At 38.7% G+C, this 24,589-nt stretch overlaps 1 protein-coding gene across 1 annotated transcript in view; it reads left to right on the top strand.

The window, feature by feature from the left end:
* Window positions 1-24,589, top strand: part of RELN (reelin) — a 375,213-nt gene that overhangs the window by 61,536 nt on the left and 289,088 nt on the right. The window contains exon 2 of the mRNA XM_006140794.3: window positions 6,619-6,689. Within this exon, the coding sequence (XP_006140856.1) occupies window positions 6,619-6,689 (71 nt within the window). The remainder of the gene's footprint in view (window positions 1-6,618; window positions 6,690-24,589) is intronic.

Below are 24,589 nucleotides of genomic sequence, written 5' to 3'. Positions count from 1 at the left end.
TTTCCCTGCTCTCCCTTCCATACTAAACTTTTTTTCCACATTTTATTGATTCATAAATACCTTAAACTAAAAATATAGACAAAGCTAGGATCTAGTGACAAGTGCACGGTAATTTTCTTCTGAAACATTTTTCAAATAAATTAATTTACATTCATTTCCTGAGCATCGTCACAGTATACAAAATGTGATTTCCCATCCATAATATACTATAAGGTGGCTTAATCATACATGTTATCATCAATAATTTTCCATTTCTAATATCATATATCTAGCATCTTTATTTCTCACCCTCTGCCATTTCCCACACTCCTCCCAAACTATCTCAAGTGTCTACAGTTGTTTGTTTTCTATTCCTTTCACACACACACACACCTCACACACACACACACATTTTATTGATCCACAAAATATCTTAATTAATCTAACTACTTTCAATAGCAAGTTCAGCTGTTATATACGTAACTGTGAATACAGGTCTGACTTTAGGCTAAAACTCTGAGTAGAATGAATATACTATACGGTAGCACCTGGCTGATGCTGTATAGCTTACTGTGGTCATTAAGTAGGTATTTTTTAATGTACTTTTTAATTTCAAGAAAAGCAGTTTTAGCTTTAATAAATCAAAAAAAAATGCTAAGGAACTTTGCTTAAAACTCAAAGCCAAAAAACAGGTTAGGATTCTGTTCAAATAGTAGGCACATGAACCTATCCGCAGCTCGAGACAGGACAAAAGTTCTTAAAACCGGAAAACAAAGCCTAGAAGAAAATCAGCAATGTTTTAGTCAAAATTCAAAATCTATTTCATCAGTTCCGTTTCATGTACTTCTATCTCAGGATGAGCCTAACCTGGGTTTGTGCCTTTCTAGAAATCAATCTGGGGGAAGAAGTCTCAGTAGAAGATCTTTAGTTTTGGTCAAGGAAATCAATATTTTATAGCTGATGTTCAGTATCCATCTCAGGATTGATATTAATATCTTTCTTTTAAAGAGGTTTTTCCCTTAAAGCACGTGTGCTCATCTGAGAGAGACAGAGACAGAGACAGTGAGGGGGAAAGTGAGAAGTCACCACCAAGGGGGGATGGTCACACCACAATCCCTTCTTTTATTTTATTTTGTTTTTTAAAATTTTTTGGAGAGGTTTTTACTATAGGGCACGTGCGCTCGCCAGACAGACAAAGAGAGACAGAGAGATAGAAAGCAAGAAATCAACCCCCAGGGGGGATGGCCACACTGCAATCCCTTCTCCTCCATTCTCCTCTCAGGATCTTGGGCCCACACGCATACGTACCCGGCGTGAGTTTAAGCCACCGGGTCCAGGACTTGAACCGCAGTTGACTATGTGGGAGTCCAGCAACATAGCCATTACACTAACTGCTGGTCCCACACCGCAATCCCTTCTCCTCCATTCTCCTCCCAGGATTATGGGCAAGCACACACACGTGCCTAGCATGACTTTTAAGCCACCAGATCCAGGACTCGAACCCTTGTTAGCCATGTGTGGGTCCAGCAACATAACCACTACACTATCTTCTGGCCCCAATATTAATATCTTTAAATAACCCCATCTTGAGATAGGGAATCTGAAGCATAGAGTGATTAACAAAGTTGTCCAAAGTCATATTGCTCATAAGTGGGAGCTCACTGTGTTCAGACACTGACCTTCCTCATGGCAGAACTGTGAGCTTCAGCACTGTGCCCACAGTAACATGGACACGTACACTTTTAATTCTTAAATGCCATAGGCACGTGGCTGCTCTAGGAGTTCTATTAAGATGAGACTTTCACATGCTCTTTTAAAATCCTAACAACAAAGCTATTTCAGGCTTTGCCTATGGTGATCACAATGAGCTTTCTTCATTTAGGAGACTCTATAGAGCTTTTCAAATGATAGATTACACAGTTTAAAGGGATTTTAAAATTACTTATTTAATAGGAACTCTTGTTGGCAAATTTACTTTAGAAATGCATCTCCCAAGAAGATGATAAGTACTTATTAGGAGCTTGTTTAAGAAATTTGGTCTACTCCCCAGAACAGTGAGCAATGAAGTTATTCTCTGAAAAGTGATGCTAATTATGGAAAATTAAGTGCAAATAGTACCAACATAGTTATTAGCACTACAGATTTGATGGACCACTCCCAAAAAGAGAGCTATAAATTATGTAAAAATAGTAATTCTGAAAATGAATAGGCCTATATTCTTTTATGAAAACTGTATCATGAGTTAAAAATTGGAGGACATGACCTCTGGGGTCTTTTAATTCTGAGTTACTTTGAGCAATTTTTGAATATGATCTTATGTGTGTGCGGCATATATTATAAACATATTAAAACATACATATATATTAACATAGAAGATTTGAAATAAATACTGTGATTTTGTAGGTAAACCACTATGAATTACTTCATAGTTCTAAAGTAGGCTTGCTGTTAGTGACATTAGCGACACCCTGAGGCACAGAATTGCCGTCTTATGGGATAAAACAGTGGAGACTATGTTCTTGATGTCACCCAGTCTTCTGCTCTTTCTCCTCCCCAAGATAAGAAGCAAATACAGAAAACCTTAAAGTTACTGACCATGAACCTATACTAGGATGGGACATTTTGTATTAAAACATTACCTGGAGGATTTAAAGGCTTGTAAAGAACACAGTGCACATGACAGTTGTTTGTCACCATGCTTACATGTGCTGGATATCCCTACCAGGTTTGGGAAGCGGACTGCAGAGAATGGCATCCAGGGCTCTTGCATTTGCTGAAGAGCAGGAGAGATGGAAGGGGTCCTAGGGGCTCCTGGAGGAAATGTGGTGAAGAATTGAAAGGGGACTGAAATGAGTTGGTTAGAAGCCAAGGGACTCAGAATATGAGAGAGAAGGGATCAAAAGAAATGGCATCTGTAAACACAAATACCATGCATGGAATTTCAGGCTGAGTGTCCAGGGTTTCAATCAGAAGCCAAAAGAAGTTTGTCCAAAAAGAGGCTTAAGAAAAAAATTGAAAAGACTTAGCTATGGACTGGAAGGTAGGAGTAGAGAATACAAGCCAGAGAAGACATGACTGTAAAGATTAGGTTCTTTGAAAACTATCATCATATCTTTAAGCAAAGGTGATGAAAAATTGATGTAATGGTTTAAAGCAGGGATTTGATATTCAGATTGGTTGTTTTGAATCTTAACTTTACCACCAATTATGTGACATTAGATAAGTCATGCAATAGCTCTGAGTGCCAAGAAAATGAGAATAGTATCTACCTTGTAGGGCTATTGTCAGGATGAATTTAGTTCATTTATATAGTGCCCTACAACAGTACCTAGCAGAGCACACATTTCAATTCTTAACAGGTGTTATGATAAGAATAACTATATATGCTAGCCACATTTTTAAATTTTTTAAATGTTTTTCTTGTTTGTTTTTTATGACAGAGAGACCCAGAGAGAGGTAGATACTCTTGACATCATGCCATGATTCTACCCCCAGTTCTTCCAGCTAGACAGGATCATGGGCAAACCCAGCATGTTTGGGTGAACTGGGGATCTGAACCCTAAACCTTCACATATAGCTTCAACATCAGATAGCATTGTCCTACTACCTGTGTCACCATGGCAGGGCCAACATCATGGTTTTTACTATTATTAGGTCATCAGGAAAGTCATGATGTAGTTCTTTATTTTTCTATGCAAAAATGCATCATGACTTTTCCAACAACCCAGTATTTTCTTCAAGGAACTTCAGATAATAGCAATAAGCACATAATACGCAGCACCCTTCAAACCTGTTTTTAATTGTTGAGCCCTTTCTTTAAACAAAATTTAATAACTAGAATATATTATATAAAGCCCAAGTACTCTGGTTGAACTGGTGCCTGGAGCACTCCCTGCTTCCCTCCCCTCTCTTGACTCCCTGTGGAGCACATTTGGGTAACTTCTGATGTGATAGAAAGAATCCAAGGCTTAGACTCAGAGACCCTGTATCAGGTCCTAGCTGCCATTAACAGGTTGTGTGATGTGTGGGAGCTTAATATCCTCATATGGCCTTAGGTTCCTGATCCATACACTGTAACAGTGGTTATCAAACTGCTCCCTACAGCCCTAGAGTTCCAGAGAAAGACAGGAGGATTTGAGGATTGGGTGGTGTTGAGTATATTGAATAAGCAAGGGGAACCTACCAACTTCAACAGCCGAGGCTTCTGTGTTTTATATATTGAAATTCCTTTTATGTTTGAAGAATGAGCACAACTGCTGAAGAAATTTTGGCTAGATGAACTTAAGGATGAACTTAAAGGATCCTTCAGTTTCAATTATTCTATAGGCCCTTGGAAATTTATGACATTTGTTTATTGAGCCAAAGTAGCAGAAATAAGAATCCGAAAACAACAGAATTTTAATCTGAGGAAACTCAGTTTTATAGGAAACAGTGTGGATTATTCACAAGGCATTGCACAGTGACAAAGATAATTCAGTATAGCCAATGTTCAAAGGAAAGGTGGAGCCTCTGTTATATAAATCCTAGCTCCATACTTGTCTTGTTCATGGGAACGTAGACTAGTACAAGTGATAACTAGGTTTGTGGACCAATAAGAACTATGATAGGTCAGAAATGTAGTGGTCAGGAGACCTCTACAATGAACAACTTTTAAGAATTATTTATTTATTTATGTATTATTTTAAATTTGCTAGAGGGCATGCGTGCTTACCAGAGAGACAGGGAGAGAGAGTGAAAGTGAGAAAGCAAGTCACCAGGTCCAGGACTCAAACCATGGTCAGCCAGGTGGGAGTCCAGTGCCTCAGCCACCGTAATGCCTTCTGGCCCCACAATAAATAATTATTTAAATAGTTATTCAAATATATTGTAAGACTTTTCTTGGTAGGTAGTGATTTCAGAAAATATGTTCTTTCCAAAGTAAATGTCAGGGTAAAATACTCCATTTATGATATCTGTATGTGAAATCTGTATTGTATATGGTCACCATATGAAAAGTATGTGTGAATGCAGACACACTTTGATTGATTGGTTTGAATAACACATCTAAGTAAATAAAGTTTCTGTGTTCCCTAAGCCCATATTAGTGAGTCTGTAGGTGATGTTTTTTGGCTTAGATTTGCCCTAGGTTTAGTTCTTCCTCATTTTCAACTTGCTGAAAGCAAAGGAAAACTTACAAACATATATAAATATAGAATGGTAGCATCTGTTCATATGTAATTTCAATAAATGATTAATATGCAACCTGGACTAAATCCCCTTATAGACTTTGCATATGGTGTGAGTTAAAGGCTCTTCAATGAGTTTGCTCTCCAATTATATCTCCCTTCTACCATTCAGAACTCTCACTATTGTGCTATTGTGTGTGTGTCGCGAGGGAGTTGTGTATGTTGATATGTATGTGGTATTTTCAGTTTCGCTGTTGAAATATGTTAGCTTGAAGCAATATCACCCGCTAATACTTCAGCTTGGATCAGTTTATCAGATTAGTTTCAGAGAATGAGGTCCTGGGGGAATGACCCAGTGCATATTAATTCCATGACGACAGAAATCAGAACTGTCCACATGGGAATGTTGGGAGCCAGGAGGTTCTACAGGGCCCAGCAAAGGATGAGGTGTGACCAAAGTGTGCTCATATGGACGGGAAATACAGAGACCAAACTTTGCCCTCCTATGAGCTTGCACATAATTCACCTTGAGGAGAGGATGGCAGAATCAAATTATTTTTTCCAAGAATGGTCTTGACTAAAAGTCGAAATTCACTGTTAAATTTTTGTTATTGAAAAAAAATATCGTATGGCTTATTTTCTAAAATCAAGTTCCTTAAAGAGACATGATTTTCTGTTTTAAACTCATTTAAATAATATATGTTGTGCCAGAAGAATTCTTTTTAAGGAAAACATTTCATATATGAGTTATAAATAATTCTTTCTTTAATAAGACATGTCCTATTATAGCCATTGAATAATACATCTGCTGCAAGGATGTTATTTTTTTTCCCACCAGTACATGTGCACAGCTCTGATTAGAGGAGGTAAAAGATTCCCATCTCCTTCAAATAGTGAATTAGACCCAGTAGGGAAAAAAAAGGTACATTTTATGATGACAGATTTTTTATTATTATTATGAAAGTTCTGAATAGCCCTCTTTTTTAAAAAAATGCTTTGTAAAAATGTAATTCTCTGTCTCAATTCTATGTGCTATGTGACTGCTGATTCCATCAAAAAAGTATCTTACGAGCATCTTTCTCCAGTACTAATATCATTATTATTCCACAGAACATTTTGTATGAAGGTCTCCTGAAGAAGTGCATTCTTTTCTTACCTTTTCTGTTCAAAAGCATCCTTTTCATACTTTTTCTTCCACCTAGGCTTTGTTCACATCTGCTGTTTTTAGAATAAGCCCACAAAAGTTACACTGTCTTTATAAAGTAAAGCCAGAAGCTAATTCTCAATGCAGGTGCTTTGATTTTAGCCATCCTTCTATTGTTCATTTACATCACTGTTCAGATGCGCTCTTTCAAACCCGTAACCATACAATGAAGTTTAAAAATAAGATTTTTTTTCAAGTTTAAAAAAATGTGTTATCATCAAAGATGTTGCAAGATTTGACTGAACCATTTTCTGTTCTGTTCATTTCCAGGGCTACAGCAACACACAGGGGCCAGGTTATTTTCAAAGATGCTTTAGCCCAGCAGTTGTGTGAGCAAGGAGGTAAGTATGTCTGATATGTGCGTGTTGGTTATGTCCAAATTATTTACGGTAGGTCCTATGCTCTAGATTCTAAATGAGCATATCCTTATTATTGCTTGATTATAATGCTTTACAATTTGAATTATCCAAACCTTCATATGCACAATAATTACTTATTTAGTATTTTTCAATACAAACCTATAAACTTTGGAAAATATTAAGTGTGAGCAAGCCAAACCAAAAGAAATTTATCTTATTTTCATAATTTATTTTTCTAATGAATTACCTGTAGTTATCCTGACAATACAAGTCTTAATAGAAGCTTTGTATTCTATAGAAATCCCTCTACTTAATTTACCTCTTAAAATTCCTTGTCGACTTTGTTGAAAATATTTCTCATTATTTCTTTTAATATTTAATCATATGATGGTAAGTGTGCAGTGTCTGTTGCTTTAACTGTGCTCTATTTCAGACCTGTGTATAGATACCGTAAAATATTTGTGTTAACTTTTACATAATATCAGATATGTGTGGCACCAAGGAACATTAAATGACTATTGTTTATATTGTTATATACACCCAGACTATCATCCAAACCAAACTCATACATGCCCACATGCACATGTATACACAAACACACCACACTGAAAATGTAAAAACCAGGATGGATGCTCCCTTGTAAATTTGTTCCTAACTATTCCTTGAGCTTCCTCCCAACTTTCTTTGTCATAATTGATTATTTTTCTTGACAACCATTTTCACAATTGATTTTTCAGTACATGATACAATGATGACAATTAAATCAGTGTACTAGGTATATCCATCATCTCAACCATTTATAACGTGATATAGAGTGAGTTGTTATTAATTATACATTCTACTCACTGTATTTTCTAACATATAGACATTGTTCCTTCTATTTATTTGCGATTTTTGTTTTCATTAGTCAGTATCTCTATATTAACTTGATATCATCATTTTAGGATTTACCACTTTAGGGGGAATTTTCCTCAGAAAAATGGTAGATGCTATCCTTGAGAGATCAGATTTCATGTCCCAATATATGGACTATGCCTTAAAGATCTTTGGTTCCTGAGAAGGTGATATAGTGACCAGCACATAACAACTATTCCAAAACTGTTGATAGATTGGATACTAGTTTATCTCGACCATACATACATTCCTTGGTTTAAGCATCTTGACTTTAAATATATTTGAAGTCAATTTTATAAATGTCATGCATTGTCACTAACCATCACTGGATATTATTAATTTCTGTTTAGAATGACATGGGGGGGATTTGTTAACTTAAGAATTATATTGCTTTGGCTGACCCTGTGGTCTAGTGGTTAAGGAAGCCAGATTTCACATAGTCACTGATAGCTTTGAATCCTGGCCCCAGTAACTTAAAAATACGCTAGGCATGTATGCATGCACACGCCCAAATCTCAAGAGAATGGAAAAACAGAGAAGGTATATTGTGATGTGACCACATCCCACTGGGGCATGCTTTTTCCTGCTCCTCTCTGTCTTTCTCTGGAGAGCGCATAGCACATACATACACTCCCACACATACATACATACACACAAAAAGAATTATATTATTGAGTTTAAAGAAAATTTCTACTAATCATATCTCTGCTAAAGAAAATCTAGCAGACTTAGTAAAGAAATAAGGAAAAGTTATATTGGTTTTAGAAGGCCTAAGAAAATATCATTTATTATACTTATATATCCCAGTATAACTTTATCTAGGCTACATCATACCTGATAGTTGATTATTAATGGCAGATATCTGACTGCTTACATAGATAATTAATAGATAATTTAGAAAACTCTATTCTATTTATAATTTCATACATGTCAACAAGTTTTTATTCTGTAACTTTTGAGAATATAAATATTAAAATCTGATTTTGTAGATATGCTCAAGAATTTTACTACAATGTAAATCTTTCTCCAGACAATGAAAATGTTCACATGGTAAAAAATATAGAATATGATATACCAGTAAACATTAGTGTCAGAAAAGATATATCTAACTTTCTTAGCGTTTACTCTTGCCTAAAAACTGATTTCTTTTAAGCCTTGATTTTTGAGTCTTTCCTATTTATATGAATGATTAAGGTCAGGTTTATTAAACAAGAAAAAAGAGGGCTGGATGGTGGCTAGTTGGTAAAACAATACTCTTTGAGACTAACCAGTATGGGAAGTTTCCAGGTTCATGTCCAGAGACCTCTTTAAATACACAGGGCATGTGCATACTCGTGATCTGGGCCTGGTTGGAGTTAGAAGTGAATCAGACCATCAGGATTACGTTGGGATGCTGTCTTTCTCTATATATATATCTTTCTCTGTTTCTCTTGCTCATGGAAGACATAAATAAACTTTATAAAATGAAGAAAGAAAATGAAAGGAAAAGGCAAAAAAAAATACAAAAACAGTAGGAAAAAATTCTCAACTAGTGAGAAAAAAAAACATGAAGCCTTATATAATACCATTACACATGAACATGATTTGCACGATGGTAGATATGAATGTCATTAAAAATGTCATTACCAACCAAGACCAAAAGAGAAACACTGAGGTTTTCAACAGCATCTAATTCATTGAAATCACATTAATCCATTCACAATAAAGTGAAAAAGAATTCTAAGAAGAGTCACGGTTTCTTGCTATCAGAAAATAATAAGGAAAATAATGAAGCTATAACTACATATTAATTTTGGTTCTATCTACTTTTAATTAAAACATTAGTTATCTCCTCAATTTACATACAATAAAATAACATAATTTTAACATGTAATGACTTTCTACACATTGGATGAGGCATACCATATATATTTATCAGAGAAAAACAAATGGCAATCACTATATACCACAGCACAGTGCCTTTAATTGTAATATATTGCAGTAGCTTTGTTGCTTTTAATTAAACAATTCAAACAAAGCAAATTTTGTTTTGTGGAGCTTGAGGACACCTATTACTACAAGAATATATTGCTGGCTAAACAGACTGAAAAGGTAAAAGGGTTTATAAATACCTTAGTCATGTCCTGGATAGTCTGTGGTCTTGTTCCCTTTCCTTGTTTCTTCATTCTACAAACAGGTATCCAGCACCTACAAGACCTCTGTCTTAGCTCTTAGTGCTGAATACTAGTATGAAAGGGAGAAGGACCCATTTCCTGTCTTGAGGAACTCAACAGCTGGAGTGTAAATGGCAAATGAGTGAATCACAGAGGTAGTCAAGTTTGTCCTGAGGGTGCGAGGAAAAGCATCCCAGAGAACTAGTACTGAAAGTTCAGTATGCTGTAAGAAAAAAGGGAACCCTGGGGACCGGCAGGTGGCATGGTGGTTGAGGGCGCTGGACTCCCACATGGCCGACTTCGGTTCAAGTCCTGGACCTGGCAGCTTGCTTTCTTACTTTCTCTCTCTCTCTCTCGCTCTCGCTCTCACTCTCTAGTCAAATTAAAAAAATAAAGAAATGAATAAAATAATTCTTAAGAAAAAGAAAAAAGGGTACCTCTTCTTTGCATTTCTACTGACCCACCTTAGATTTAAGCTTCATCACCTCTTTCCGGACTTGCTTAATCGACCCCTCCTTGGTTTTCCTTCTCCCACTTTCTTGGTGCCTATCCAGAGATCCTATAATGAGCTTTCTAAAATGAGAATATGATTCTATCATTCCCCTGCTTAAAATCCTTCAATATCTCAATTGAGAGCAATAATTTATCTTCCCTCCTGCTTATCACAGCACACAAGGAAACACAGAATCCTTTATGGGAGGCTTCAGTTTGCCTTCCCCTCCTCAATTCTTGTCATCTTCTCATTTCCGCCTTAAAATCCCCTGAATGCAACTCAGAGTAGATTTCTGGTATCACTTATACCTTGTACCTTCCCAGTTTTCTTTGCCCAGACTACTGCTTTGTGTCTTTTTGTTCAGTCTTAGGCCTTTAGACCCTGCTTAAGTATTTCCATCCTCAGAAATGCCGTCCCTGATCCCCTCTACCTCCTGCTCAAGCTGTCATATGTAAGTCTCTGTACATGATTCTCCAGGGACAGTGATAACACAGATGCAAACACTTTCAGCACTGTAATGTGCCAGATACCACTGTAAGCACTCCACAAATAGTAACTCATTTAATATTTACAGCAACCCTCCCCAAAAGGACATTTTACTATCTATACTTTTTTCTTTTTCTTTTTTTTTTTTTTTGGAGAGGTTTTTGCTATAGGGCACGTGCACTCGCCAGAAAGACGGAGAGAGACAGAGAGACAGAAAGCAAGAAATCACCCCCCGGGGAGATGGCCATGCCGCAATCCTTTCTCCTCCCTTTTCTTCTCAGGATCTTGGGCACACACGCACACGTGCCTGGCGTGAGTTTAAGCCAGCAGGTCCAGGACTCAAACCGTGGTTGACTACATGGGAGTCCAGCTACATAGCCATTATGCTAACTGCTAGTTCCACTATCTACACTTTTAAAATGAGAAAATAAAGGTCCAGTGAGAGTAACTAACTTGAGCATGTATTCATTAATTTAACAACTATTTGTCACTGCAGGTGGCATAGTGGTGGGGTGCTGGAATCCTTCATGGCTGATCATGGATCAAGTCCCAGACCTGGCGGCTTGCTTTCACACTTTCCCTCTCTCTCTATGTCTCTGTCTCTCCCTGGTCAAATAAAAAAAAATAATAATGATAATTAATAAAATTGATTAATTCTTTAAAAATTTAGCAACTATTTATTGCTTATTATATTAGGTTGTCAGAAAAGTCATGATGTATGTATGTATGCAAAAATGAGTCATAAGTTTTCTGGCAACCCAATAATAAGAACATTATTCAAATCCTTGTCTACTGCAAGATAAAAGTTCCTTGAGGATAGAGACTGTGCTTTCGTCAAACCTCTAAAACCTCTCACAGTATCTGGTATACACTAAATACCCACTTTAATGAATGAGTGAATATACAATTGGAGTATAAGTCTGATAGGTGTAGGAAAGAGGACGCTCCCCAGGAATTCATTACAGCTCAGAGAGCTGGGAGGCTGGGAGGGTAAACACAGCAGATTATAAAGGGCCTTCTATTACATGCTTAAGGCCTTAAGCATTATTCTGTAGACACTGGGAAGTGGGAAAGTGATATGAACAATTTATATTTTAAAAAGAAAACAGGATCAGAAGTAGAATGCATCGCAGAGGTTAGGAAGCTAAGGAGGTCCTAATACCTCCAATATCTAATTAGGTTTTGGAGGCCTGAAAGAAGAGGAAGTGTTAGACCTAGAGAAAATACAGGGGAGTGTGAGCACAGGGAGGGATCCAGGGTGACGTGACCATGCTTTGTGGCCTGGTTGACTGGGTAGATGGTGATGCCAGAACAGAGAGAAGGAATGAAGAAAATAGAGGTGCATAGAGAGAAGGTTGGACTTGAACATGTTGGTCTTGAGGAAGTTGTAGGACTCTCCAGTAGCCTGCTGAGAAGAGCGGCCAGTCACAGACTGGGGTGTTGAGGAACATCTGAGAGCCAGCAGCATATTTATGCTGGAGGGGGAATGGGTTCATCCAAGAAGATCTTTGAGAGAAGTGGGAAGGGGCCGAGTGTGGAATACTTGTGATTGGGCAAGGACAAGAAGAAGTAAGCTAGCTGCAGAGGGGGGGGCATTCAGGGAAGAAATTTCAACATGGTAGAGCTGTTGAGCAGGCACAGGTGCCTCCAAGATCATGGAGAGGATGAAGTATAGAAAAAGGCCTTGGGATTTTGCAACTAGAAGGTCTTTGGCAATTTGACTATAAATGAGAGTGGGCTTAGGAGAGATCAGACCACCTGAGGCAGCCTTGAGTGTGGAAAGCTTCTTGCTCAAACTTCAGAGATAAGCAGTGAAGGGAAGTGAGAATATTGTGAGATGAGGTGTAAATGTGAGGCCAAGTTTAAGGCTGAAGGTTTGAGAAAACTCTAACAGTAAAGGGAGTGCTAGAGCAACCGGGGTGGGGGGAGGGGGGAGCAGACTCGAGACAGTATTTTGCTCCCTCTCTTCTTTTTTTTTTTTTTTGAGAGATTTTCACTGTAGGGCGCGTGCGCTCGCCAGACAGACAGAGAGAGACATAGAGAAAGAAAGCGAGAAATCACCCCCCAGGGGGGATGGTCACGCCGCAATCCCTTCTCCTCCATTCTCCTCTCGGGATCTTGGGCACGCACGCACACACGCCCGGCGTGAGTTTTAAGCCACCGGGTCCAGGACACGAACCGCGGTCAACTACGTGGGAGTCCAGCGACATAGCCATTACGCTAACTGCTGGTTCCTCTCCCTCTCTTCTTTTAAGACTAGAGAATATTATAGACTTCCAGTGCCTTGCAGCCAGACTGCACCAGGAACACAAGTTCCTGGTTGAAGGGATTTGGTTTAATACTCCTCCAGTGTGAACGAAGGCACACCAGAGGAGCCAGGGCACATCTCAGTAAGAGTATGTTTCACAAGGAATTATTATGAACCTTGGACCTATATTTAGTGATTTTAGTGTTTAAAGAAACAGGGCTTTTCTATGGATTGGATGCTTTCAGGGAGTGACAGCAAGTCTGTGGCTCATTATCTCAATAAATCTGTAGGAAGGGTAAACGAGAACAAGGCCAAAGCTGTAATTGGCAAGATGCAGCCGTCACTCCCACCAGCCAGGAGAGTGGGGCATTTAGTACATTGTGACTTGGACAGAGTTAAAGTTGTGTCTGTGTTCAGACATGATTAAGAAGTGGGTGAGTTTCTACCTTGATTCAGCATGGTCACAGAGTGGCCTTGTCTGAGCTGGGTTCCTGCAAAATGGTTTATGTTCAACAGCCAAAGCCAAGGCCTGGCTGAGAGTATAAGCCAGCTCCTGATGTCAGGGGCTGCTTTTCTCTTTCTTGAGGCTGAGGAGTGAATACTAGTGAGCAGTCATTTACTCCTGGGTTTTAGGCTTTACAAGGGCTTTCAAACCATGGAGAAGTGGTTTAGGCTCCACCTGTGAGCCTTGCTCTCTAGAGTCCCTGGCACAAAGTACAGGCTCAGTAAGCCAGAAAGGAAAGGGATCTTGGTGGAGCAAATTTCCATGTACAGTCAGCTGGTGTGAAATAAAGTCTATGTAAATGAATGTAGTGAGACTGAGAATGTCTCATTCCCCACCCCCTTAAACATATGGGTATTTTCTAGTGTTTTGCAGTGGGTTGCAGTTGTACATATTTATTTGGGTTATATGACTCAGGAAAGACTTATTTTTCAATCGTAAAATATTTAAGCCACACATGGTGGCAGGTGCAACTACTCATTTTTTGAGGTATAAAGATATAACATGAATCTCCCCAGAAAGTTTAAATATGGAGTTAGACTTATGAAAGAGGAGGGATAACTCTGCTGAGGGAGGTAACACTAATTACTTCTCAGGAAGTGAAGGGAAATTTTAAGTTCCAATTCCCATGTATCTTCCTGTTCGACACTTTCCCTGACTCCCTTATGTGGTCTGTTTTAAATGCATTGTCATTTTTTGTTTACTGATTTCCTCTAACTAGGGACTTTTTGAGAGCTGTAACCATAACTTTTTGTTTTTCTTAATTCGATAAATGTTTGCTGAATAACTGATTTAAACATGTTTTAAAGCCATTCAGGTGGCATGGTGGGTAAGGAGCTGTATTTCACATGGCTGACTATGGTTTAAGCCCTAGACCTGGTGACTTGAAAAACACACCAGGAACATGTGCATATGTGCCCAAAATCTTGTGAGGAAAATGGAGGGGAGATTATAGTTGGTCATCACCTGAAGGGGTCTTTCTCAATTGCCTTCTCTCTGTGTGTGTGTCTCTCTGCCTAGCACACATACTCTATAGAAACTTAAAAACAAAGGACCAGCTGGTAGTGTAATGGTTATGTTGCTGGACTTTCACGTAGGTGACCACAGTTTGAGTCCCTGACCCAGTGGCTTAAACTCATGCCAGGCACATGTGTGTGCATGCCCAAGATCCTGAGAGGAGAATGAAAGAGAAGGGATTGCAGTGTGGCCATCCCTCCTGGAGGGTGATGTCTCACTTTCTGTCTCTCTGGCAAGCACATATGTCTTACAGCAAAAATCTCTCTCTCTTAAAAAGAAGTTTTAAAGTTTATTTATTTTTTCCATGAGAGAGATTGAGACAAACAGAGACACAGAATCCCCAATAGGGTTTGATGCCACAGTCTGCTCCCAGTGTCATCCAGCCCTGTATTGTAAATGAGGGTGTGCCCAGCATACTCAGTGAGGTCTCTGGACACAAACTCAGAACCTTCCCATGTGAGTCAGTCTCACAGAGTATTGGGCTTTTTTGTTTGTTTGTTTGTTTGTTTGTTTTTACTGTGTGATCATTGATCCCACTCTTTTTTAGAGTTTTTTTTGCCATAGGGTACATTCTCTCTCGAGAGAGAGAGAAAGAGACAGTGAGAGAGAAAGTGAGATATCACTCCCCAGTGGGAGATGGCCTTGCTGTAGTTCCTTCTCCTCCATTCTCTTCGTGGGATCATGGTCACACACGCACATGCACCTGTTGTGATTTTGAACCACCAGGTTCAGGATTCAAACCACAGTTGGTCACGTGGGAGTCCAGTGACATAACCACTATGCCATCTGCTGACCCCCTGACTACCACTTTTTAAAAAATACTACTTTTATTTTTAGAGACAGAATCTTAGTATGTTGCTCAGGCTGGCCTTGAACTTACAATCCTCCTGTCTCAGCCCCTGAGTATCTGGAACTATAGACATCTGCCACCATGTGTGGCTTAAATATTTTATAACTGAACAATTACTGTGCTAACTTTCATCCTGTAACATCTCTGTGGTACATTATGAGACAGTGTACCTATGAAAAATTTTCTCAGATTCTCATTTAAACTCTAATGTTTAGAAACTCTCCCCTTAGTGTTCTTGGAACATAGGTGAGGTTAAAGAATTTTAGGTCTCCACCTTGGATTCTGAGGTTCTAAGTATCTATAAACATATCCCCAGTTGAGTTCTGGCATGTCATGGTGCAGACAAGGAGCCAGAGTTCTCTCATTTCCATTCTGGGGCCATGAGGTGGGAGGAGGTACTAAGCTGTGTACTCTCAATGGTTTTGAAGGTGGAGCATGCTTAGGTTCATTCCCTAGCAATAAGAAATAAAGTGAGACCAGCAGATGGTGTAATGCTTATGTCACTTATGCTTATGACTATGATTCGAGTCCTGGGCCCAGTGGCTAAAAAGCTCATGCCAGGTGTGTGTGTGCATGCCCAAAATCCCGAGAGGAGATTGGAGGAGAAGAGATTGCACCGTGGCCATCCCCCTGGAGGCGTGGTGATTTTTCACTTTCTGTCTCTCTGGTGAGTGCATGTGCCTATAGCAAAAATCTCTCTGAAAAAAAGGAGCTAAAGAAGTGAGTTCATTCAACAGTCAGTACTCACTAAGGATTATTGAATGCCTACCACGGGCCAGGCTCTGTTTTAGGCTAAGCCTTTGGTTGTATCAATGCACAGAGCAAAAAAGCCCTGCTGTCATGGAGCCCACTTTCCAGAGGAGAGGAGACAGGTAATAAATGCGAAACATAATCATGACGTGTTTTTCTTTTTTTCTGTGCAAAAATGCATTGTGACTTTTGCAGTGACCCAATAAATGAGTAAATGTGAAACCATGTTAGAGGTAGCAAATGCTTGAGGGGAAAAAGAAAACTAAAAATAGAGTAGGCTAAGAACACATGGTTGGGTGGGGCAAGAGAGGGAGACTGTGATTTTAAATAGAGTGGAGATGAGAGGAAGGGAATCAAAGATCAAAGTAAAGAAGGAAAACATTTAAGGGACATGAAAATTATCTCTTGATGATAACATGTATGGTAATATCTTTAACTGGACCAATATACAGTGCATTCATGCTGAGAAAATTAACTTTACAAGCTGTAATGACATACAGTGATTGAATGTATAAAATAAATTTAAAATGAATAAATAGAGTAGAGCTAAGTCAAGTAGACCTCATTGAAAAGGTGATATCAGCAAACACCTAGAGGTGCAGGGTAGAGTTAACCAAGTGGTTGTCTGGGAAATTGTTCAAAATACCATGAGTTGATTTTAAAGGTAAATATAGAAGTATTTTTTGAAGTGCTGTTAGAGTTGATCAAAGCAAAAAATAGAGGCAATTTCAGAATAGACAAAAAACTTGAAAGGAAATAGGAGAAATCAGTCTTTTGCAGGATTACTGAGCAATCTAGAAAGAGCTGCAGACCTAATCTATATTCCCTGAATCACATAAAATGAGTCCTGTTCAAAATGTTAATGTGAGTGTGCTGTATGTACACTGAGGATGAGGAATCGTGTTTGAATTTATGCTATGGTCGTGGGATTGTACACTCCATATCTATAGATTAGCGACAAAGCCAAGAAAGTTACCTTGACAAAATAGACCACATTAAGTGGCAGGCCTAGAATCCAAATCTCTAGACTCAAAGCCCAATGTTGACTACGTTATACCAAAGATATTCTTCAATTTAAAAGTTAAGCATTAAAAAGTCTCAACAGGGACCAGCAGATGATGTAGTGGTTAAGGCACTTGACTCCCACATGGTCGATTGTAGGACCTGGTGGCTTGAAAATCATGCCGTGTGTGTGTGTGTGTGTGTGTGTATGTGTGTGTGTGTGTGTGTGTGTGTGTGTGTGTGTGCCCAAACCTCACGAGAATGGTAGAGAAGGGATTGAAGCATTCCCATGCCATCCAGGGTAGTGGGGAGAGGATGATTTCTTACTTTCCCTCTGACTGTCTCTCTCTGTCTCTCTCCAATGAGCATACCTACTCTATGACAAAAATCTTTAAAAAAAAGGAAGAGAAAAAACTCAGCAACCACAACCTCAATAAAGTCATCACTATTGCCTTAATCCTCTGAAACCCTAGGAGTGAAATATACACTCTATGGTGCCCCTGTATAATACATACTCCGAGTAAAGACAGACGCGGCCAGAGTGAAGCTGCTACGACCAGGTCAGCATGGCTGTTGCCTTTCAAGCAGTGTGCACGTATCCTGGTCAAGGACAGGGCGGGGAGAATAATGGTATGCGTCTGTATTCACTGGCCTGTGAGCTTTTTGGCATTCCCTCTTCAAACACACACATTGATTATTTAGCAAAGCCAGATGGCAGGCTTAGTGGCCTGACACAGCAGCCATGCCCTGTAGTGCCCCCAAAGGGTACATGTCATTTATAAACCACGCTGGAATTCTCTGTCGTTGGGTTGATGGAAGTGGCTATAACCAAAGGCAAATGTTTTATGCCAGGAGGAAAGGGATCAGGCTTACCGCTTGTGCAGAAAACCTTAGCTGCTTTCTGCCAGGCTCAGCAGCTTTTCTGCTATTCATCACCCTCAGAGCAGTGAGTGGTAGAAAGTGCGGCTATGTTCTCTGAGGGCCATTGGCTCATGGTGGTAGGCTGTATATATATTTCATTCAGACCTCAGACTCTGGAACTTTTTAATCATCTTATTAAGGATCAGTAAAAGTTCATTTAAACTGTGAGATGAAGAGGGAAGTGGGATTTAACAAGTAAGTCCATAAAGTGAATGGGGCTTTTAACCGACTTGGATATTTTTCAGCATTTGAACAATATCTTTGATGCTCAAATATTGTACAAATGATAACTCAAATCTACCAAAATCTTCCCTTGGGTCCATGATTATTCAGTAGCTTATATAATACTGCTAAATGTCTTTCCAATACATCAAAACTCCAAGTCTTTATTAATGCAGGCTTGTTTCTCTCTAACAGTCAGAATTGGGTTTTACCATATCCATTTTAATTGCTGAAGGGAAAAATAAGTGATTTTTACCAGTGTTAAATATTTCCTAGTCAAAGACATCCAGTTTCCCTATGGCTATTTTGTCACTTAAATTTCAGTTTAGTTGTTACCACTCTCATTCATGACATCCCTAGGCTTTGTAGAAAGTCTTTTTACAGAGAACTGACTTGAGAAGCTCCAGAAAAACCAAGACAGGAACCTCAGTCTTGCTTCGAGGTATCACAAACTGTCCAACAAGGGAAGGAACTAAAGCCCTCAAGGGCTGTGGTGTCCCTAAGCAATCCAGTGGACAGACAAGATTAAGAGCACTGACAAAGAGCTGGCTCACATGGCCATAGTAAAATTTCTTGCTTCTGGCTCTGGGTTGGTCTGACTATTTTTTTAATTTCCTAAAGAATGAGGTTTCGGACTGGTGCTGTTTATCTCAAGGTGATTGAACATAGATTTAAACAGCCTTCTTTTCAGTTCTGAGGGCTATATACATTCACACTTGACAGCTTTATCTAGTCCAAAGTCAAAACACCAAGATTTATGCTTGAGAAGATTTGACATTGAGTGCTTTTGGATGCTCATGAAAGTATGGTTTCTACTCATGCTGCTATATAATCTGCTTGATTTTCCCATATTTTGAAGGCCAAAGCCTAGGTTTAACTCTGCGTAATTACTTGAGGAAGGGGCTCAAAGCTGTTGCAGGCACACATAAATCACAATTTTATTTTAGCTTGTGGAATGTTATTTCATGCAATTTATTAATTCAATCTTATTTTTAATACACATGTGAAGATTCAGTTGTTTCATATAATAATGAATATGTATTCTTATAGTAGAGTTTTAAGACTTGAAATTCATCAATATTAATTAACACATAGTGTGCTGTGTCCTCAGGGGACATATGTGGAGCACTGTATAAGACTCACGGGATTGTGTGGCAGTATAAGGTAGTTTAACATCTTTTTTTTTTTTTTTTTCAGTTTTGCTAAAGGGCATGTGTCTTCTTCACCAGAAATAAAGAGGGGGAAAGTGAGAAATCTTCCCTCAAGGGGGATGGACTTTTCCATTCTCTTGGGATTTGGGGCATGCATGCACATGCACCCCACATGTTTTCCAGGCCCGCTGGGTCCAGTACTGAAACTATACTTTTGGCCATGTGGGATCTAACCTTAACCACTATGTCATCTGGTTGGTACTCCCATTTTTAAATACTTTGTAATATGAGGGTATACAGAAAATTTATTGAAAAAAAAAATAAAGTACAAGTTTATTGTAGTGAAAAAAAATTTTAATCCATCTTTAGTTTTTATAGTAAGCATTTTACGTGAACTTTCTGAACTCTTTGTAAACGTTTACTAGTCCAGACTGAGAAGAGAAGACCCAAAACCTATCTACCAAAAAGCGTTTATTCAGAGGAATGTCATTCTCCCCGACCAATGCTCTTCTCTTTTTTTCATAGTTTCAGTATCTTCTCCAGATACCCCTTTCTCCTTAGCACTTGACCATGCCAAAGCCACCATGATTTTTAGCAGAATTTTGTCTTTGACTGCACATACACCTCTGGCTGTGTTTCTCTTTCACACTCTAGCTTCTTGAAAGAGCAATGCGTGTACCCAGGCCTCACTCCCAATCCTGTCATCTGGCCTTTACAGCCAACACTGTATGGACACTGTCATCCTACAGTCACCAATAATCCACTAAGGTGCCAACCAATCAAAAGGACCTGGTCCTTTTCCTACTTGATTTTCCTGCTCTTTCTTTCTTGGTGTCTTTAATGAGTTTCTTCTTCTCACTTTGTACATTCTGTCATTGGCCATGATTCTGTCCTTGGGCTTCTTTTTGTACTTTTATATTGTCTCTGATGATCTTACTCACACCTAATGATTTTCATCAGAACCCAAGCCGTTCGCTTAGTGCTTACTCATAGTCTATAGGGAAAGGTGGTTGAGAGCATGAAGTCTGGAACTGCATACCCCTGGGTTGGAATGTCTGCTCTGGCCTTCCTAGCTCTGTTATCTTTCTGTGTCTCAATTTCCTCATCTGTAAATAAAGAGAAGGACAGTTCTGACTTACTGGAGCATCTTGTACCATTCCCAACACTTTGGCATGATATTCTGTGCCCAGAAGAACAAAGTGAAGCTGTGAGGATCCAATGCCATAATGAAATACACAGCATAGTGTCTGGCATGTAAACACTCTACAAGTGTTAGCTCTCATTATTATATTAACATTTACATTTGGATGTCATTAGGCACCTTGAACTCAATATATTCTTTTTTTTTTTTTTTTTTAGATTTTTACCATAGAGTATGTGTGCTTGCCAGAGAGACAGAGATACTGTGAGAGGGAAAGTCAGATATCACCCCGCAGGGGGATGACCACACTGCAATTTGTTCTCCTCCATTTTCCTCCTGAGATTTTGGGCATGCATGCATACCCATCTGGCATGAGTTTTAAGCTACCAGATCCAGGGCCCAAACCACAGTCGGCCATGTGGAAGTCCAGTACTTTAACCACTACACTACCTGCTGGCCACAAACTCGATATATTCTAAACTGAATTTTACTCCCCCATATTGGTGTCCCTTTATCGCAGTTCTGCTTAATGGTTTCATAACTGATTGATTAGATAGAGACCTAAGTAATAAATTTCTTTGCTTATTGTTTTCTGAATTTCATGCCTATACCCAATGTGTCTAAGGTCAATTTACTTAAACTTCTTAGTATATCTTAGATTAATCTTTTCTTTTCATACCTACTGGCATTTTTTTCTTTCTTTTTATTCACGTCTTCTATAGATCTATCAAAAAGCTCCTAAACACAACCTCATTTTGTTACTCCTGGCTTCATACTTCCAAGGGCCACCAGTTTCCCCCAGTGCAGCCTGGCTTTCAAGGTCCTTCTTGTTGTCCTTCCGCTCTCTCCAGCCTCATCTGCATTAATGCTTTCTCCACACATCCCACCCTCACCTAGCATGAAACTCTCTCTTCCAGCTTAAGCACTTACTTCACTAGACGTGCTATCCTGATCCCTATCACTGGAACTTGTATATTCCAATTCTTTTCCCTGGAATATCCTTCTCATTCATTTCTCCTCTAACTAATAAAGTTGTACTCATCCTTAAAGATTCAGTTCCAGGCTTTCTTTATCTATCATCTTTATTTTCATCACTATTCCACTTTAGACTTGTTAACTGGATTTAATGCAACGTATTTCACTGTAATGTATTGACTTCTATATACATTTTCTATTGCACTTTTGATCCCTTGATCTAGCTGAGACTGGGTCGTTTTTATATTCCCAGAACCTAGCACAGTGCCTGACGCTTAGCAAGCACTCAAATACTAGTAAAGAAAATGAATGAACCTTCTTTTTTTTTTTTTTTTTTTAGATTTTTACCATAGAGTATGTGTGCTTGCCAGAGAGACAGAGATACTGTGAGAGGGAAAGTCAGATATCACCCCGCAGGGGGATGACCACACTGCAATTTGTTCTCCTCCATTTTCCTCCTGAGATTTTGGGCATGCATGCATACCCATCTGGCATGAGTTTTAAGCTACCAGATCCAGGGCCCAAACCACAGTCGGCCATGTGGAAGTCCAGTACTTTAACCACTACACTACCTGCTGGCCACAAACTCGATATATTCTAAACTGAATTTTACTCCCCCATATTGGTGTCCCTTTATCGCAGTTCTGCTTAATGGTTTCATAACTGATTGATTAGATAGAGACCTAAGTAATAAATTTCTTTGCTTATTGTTTTCTGAATTTCATGCCTATACCCAATGTGTCTAAGGTCAATTTACTTAAACTTCTTAGTATATCTTAGATTAATCTTTTCTTTTCATACCTACTGGCATTTTTTTCTTTCTTTTTATTCACGTCTTCTATAGATCTATCAAAAAGCTCCTAAACACAACCTCATTTTGTTACTCCTGGCTTCATACTTCCAAGGGCCACCAGTTTCCCCCAGTGCAGCCTGGCTTTCAAGGTCCTTCTTGTTGTCCTTCCGCTCTCTCCAGCCTCATCTGCATTAATGCTTTCTCCACACATCCCACCCTCACCTAGCATGAAACTCTCTCTTCCAGCTTAAGCACTTACTTCACTAGACGTGCTATCCTGATCCCTATCACTGGAACTTGTATATTCCAATTCTTTTCCCTGGAATATCCTTCTCATTCATTTCTCCTCTAACTAATAAAGTTGTACTCATCCTTAAAGATTCAGTTCCAGGCTTTCTTTATCTATCATCTTTATTTTCATCACTATTCCACTTTAGACTTGTTAACTGGATTTAATGCAACGTATTTCACTGTAATGTATTGACTTCTATATACATTTTCTATTGCACTTTTGATCCCTTGATCTAGCTGAGACTGGGTCGTTTTTATATTCCCAGAACCTAGCACAGTGCCTGACGCTTAGCAAGCACTCAAATACTAGTAAAGAAAATGAATGAACCATGTAAGGTAGGTATATCTTTGCAAACTAGATGAAAGGCTATTATTTCTTTAATTGCCAGGCAGTCTGCACCTTCCATACCTCCAGAAATGTTTTCACAACTTTATTTAGGCATTACACACTCCCTGTTCATTGATGGACTTTATTAGGAGCAGCCTTACAAAACTCAGAGTTCAATGGCTATTATTTTAGGTTATTTTAACTATACTACATGGTGTTCCCCTTATAATAAGCCATAGTAGATATTTCTATCAACTGTCTATACCTGAGATAGCTGTCCTTCTGAGCACCATGCATTTTTTAATATATAAACTCTTTGATTTTTGTGACTTTATACTTTAAGAACTAAACTTAAAACCTGGGGGCATACACCTTGCATACTTATCTCAACATTGGATGTATTTCTCTTTTACCCTAATTTGTCAGCATCTTTCTTTTTTTTCTTTTATTTTTGGAGAGGTTTTCGCTATAGGGTGCATGCACTCACCAGAAAGATAGAGAGAGACAGAGAGACAGAAAGCGAGAAATCACCCCTCAGGGAGGATGGCCACGCTGCAATCTCTTCTCCTCCATTTTCCTCTCTGGATCTTGTGGCACACACGCATACGCACCCAGCATGAGTTTAAGCCACCGGGTCCAGGATTCAAACTGCAGTCAACCACATGGGAGTCCAGCAACATAGCCATTACACCAACTTCTGGTCCCATACCATCTTTCTATACTTTATTGTCTTGTTCAGTTTTCTGCCTTTTTGTATATGCTGCTTTGAATTCATTTTATGCCAAGGTGAATTTTACAATTTATCCTTAGATATGTAAAGAAAATTCAAAAGGAATTTGAATTAAGATAAAAGAAAGAAGACTTATACAGAAGTGACTAGAAAGGGAAGGAACAGAGAACATTAGAATTTCCTATCAACAGTGGTTTTCAGCAATAAAAATGCCTTATGGATTTATTAGTATCCATTTAATTTGGGGGGGGCAGATTTTTTTAAATTTAAATTTATTTATTTGCCTTCATTCACTGTACATCATTACAGCATATAAAATGAGATTTTCCATCCAGGGTACACTGTATATTGTCTCAATCAAGCCCATCAACAAACATGTTATTGTCAGCAAATAATTTTTCATTTCTTGTTTTCTGTATGTTTTGCTTTTTTTTTCCCCATCCTTGATTCCCTGTCTCTTACCCTCTGCCATCTCCCACTCTCCTCCCACACTGTCTCTGGTATCTATGTTTGCTTTCTATACTGTTTTCCCCCCACACTTTATTGAATTACTAAAGACCTTAATTAATCTAAATATTTTCATAGCAAACACAGCTGATATATACATTTCCATGAACACAAGTCCAACTTTAGGCATCCTATAATGTGGCACCTAGCTGGGACTCTTTCCTTAAGCATCATCACAGCATACAAAATGTGATTTCCCATCTGGAATATACTGCATAGTGACTTAATCATGCATATTATTATTAAAAAAATTTTCATTTCTAGTTCCTAGAATTATTTTAACCCCTCTTTCTGGCCCTCTGTCCTTTCCCACCCTCTTCTCACACTATCTCTGGTATCTACAATTGTCTTCCATTCTTTTCCTATCCTCATTGTATTGATCACACAATTTCTTACATAATCTAACTACTTTCAATGGTGAGTTCACT

This window comes from Tupaia chinensis, unplaced genomic scaffold, assembly GCF_000334495.1.
Source record: "Tupaia chinensis unplaced genomic scaffold, TupChi_1.0 Scaffold000044_1, whole genome shotgun sequence".
Taxonomy (NCBI): domain Eukaryota; kingdom Metazoa; phylum Chordata; class Mammalia; order Scandentia; family Tupaiidae; genus Tupaia; species Tupaia belangeri.
This window is presented reverse-complemented; position numbering and strand designations above follow the sequence as displayed.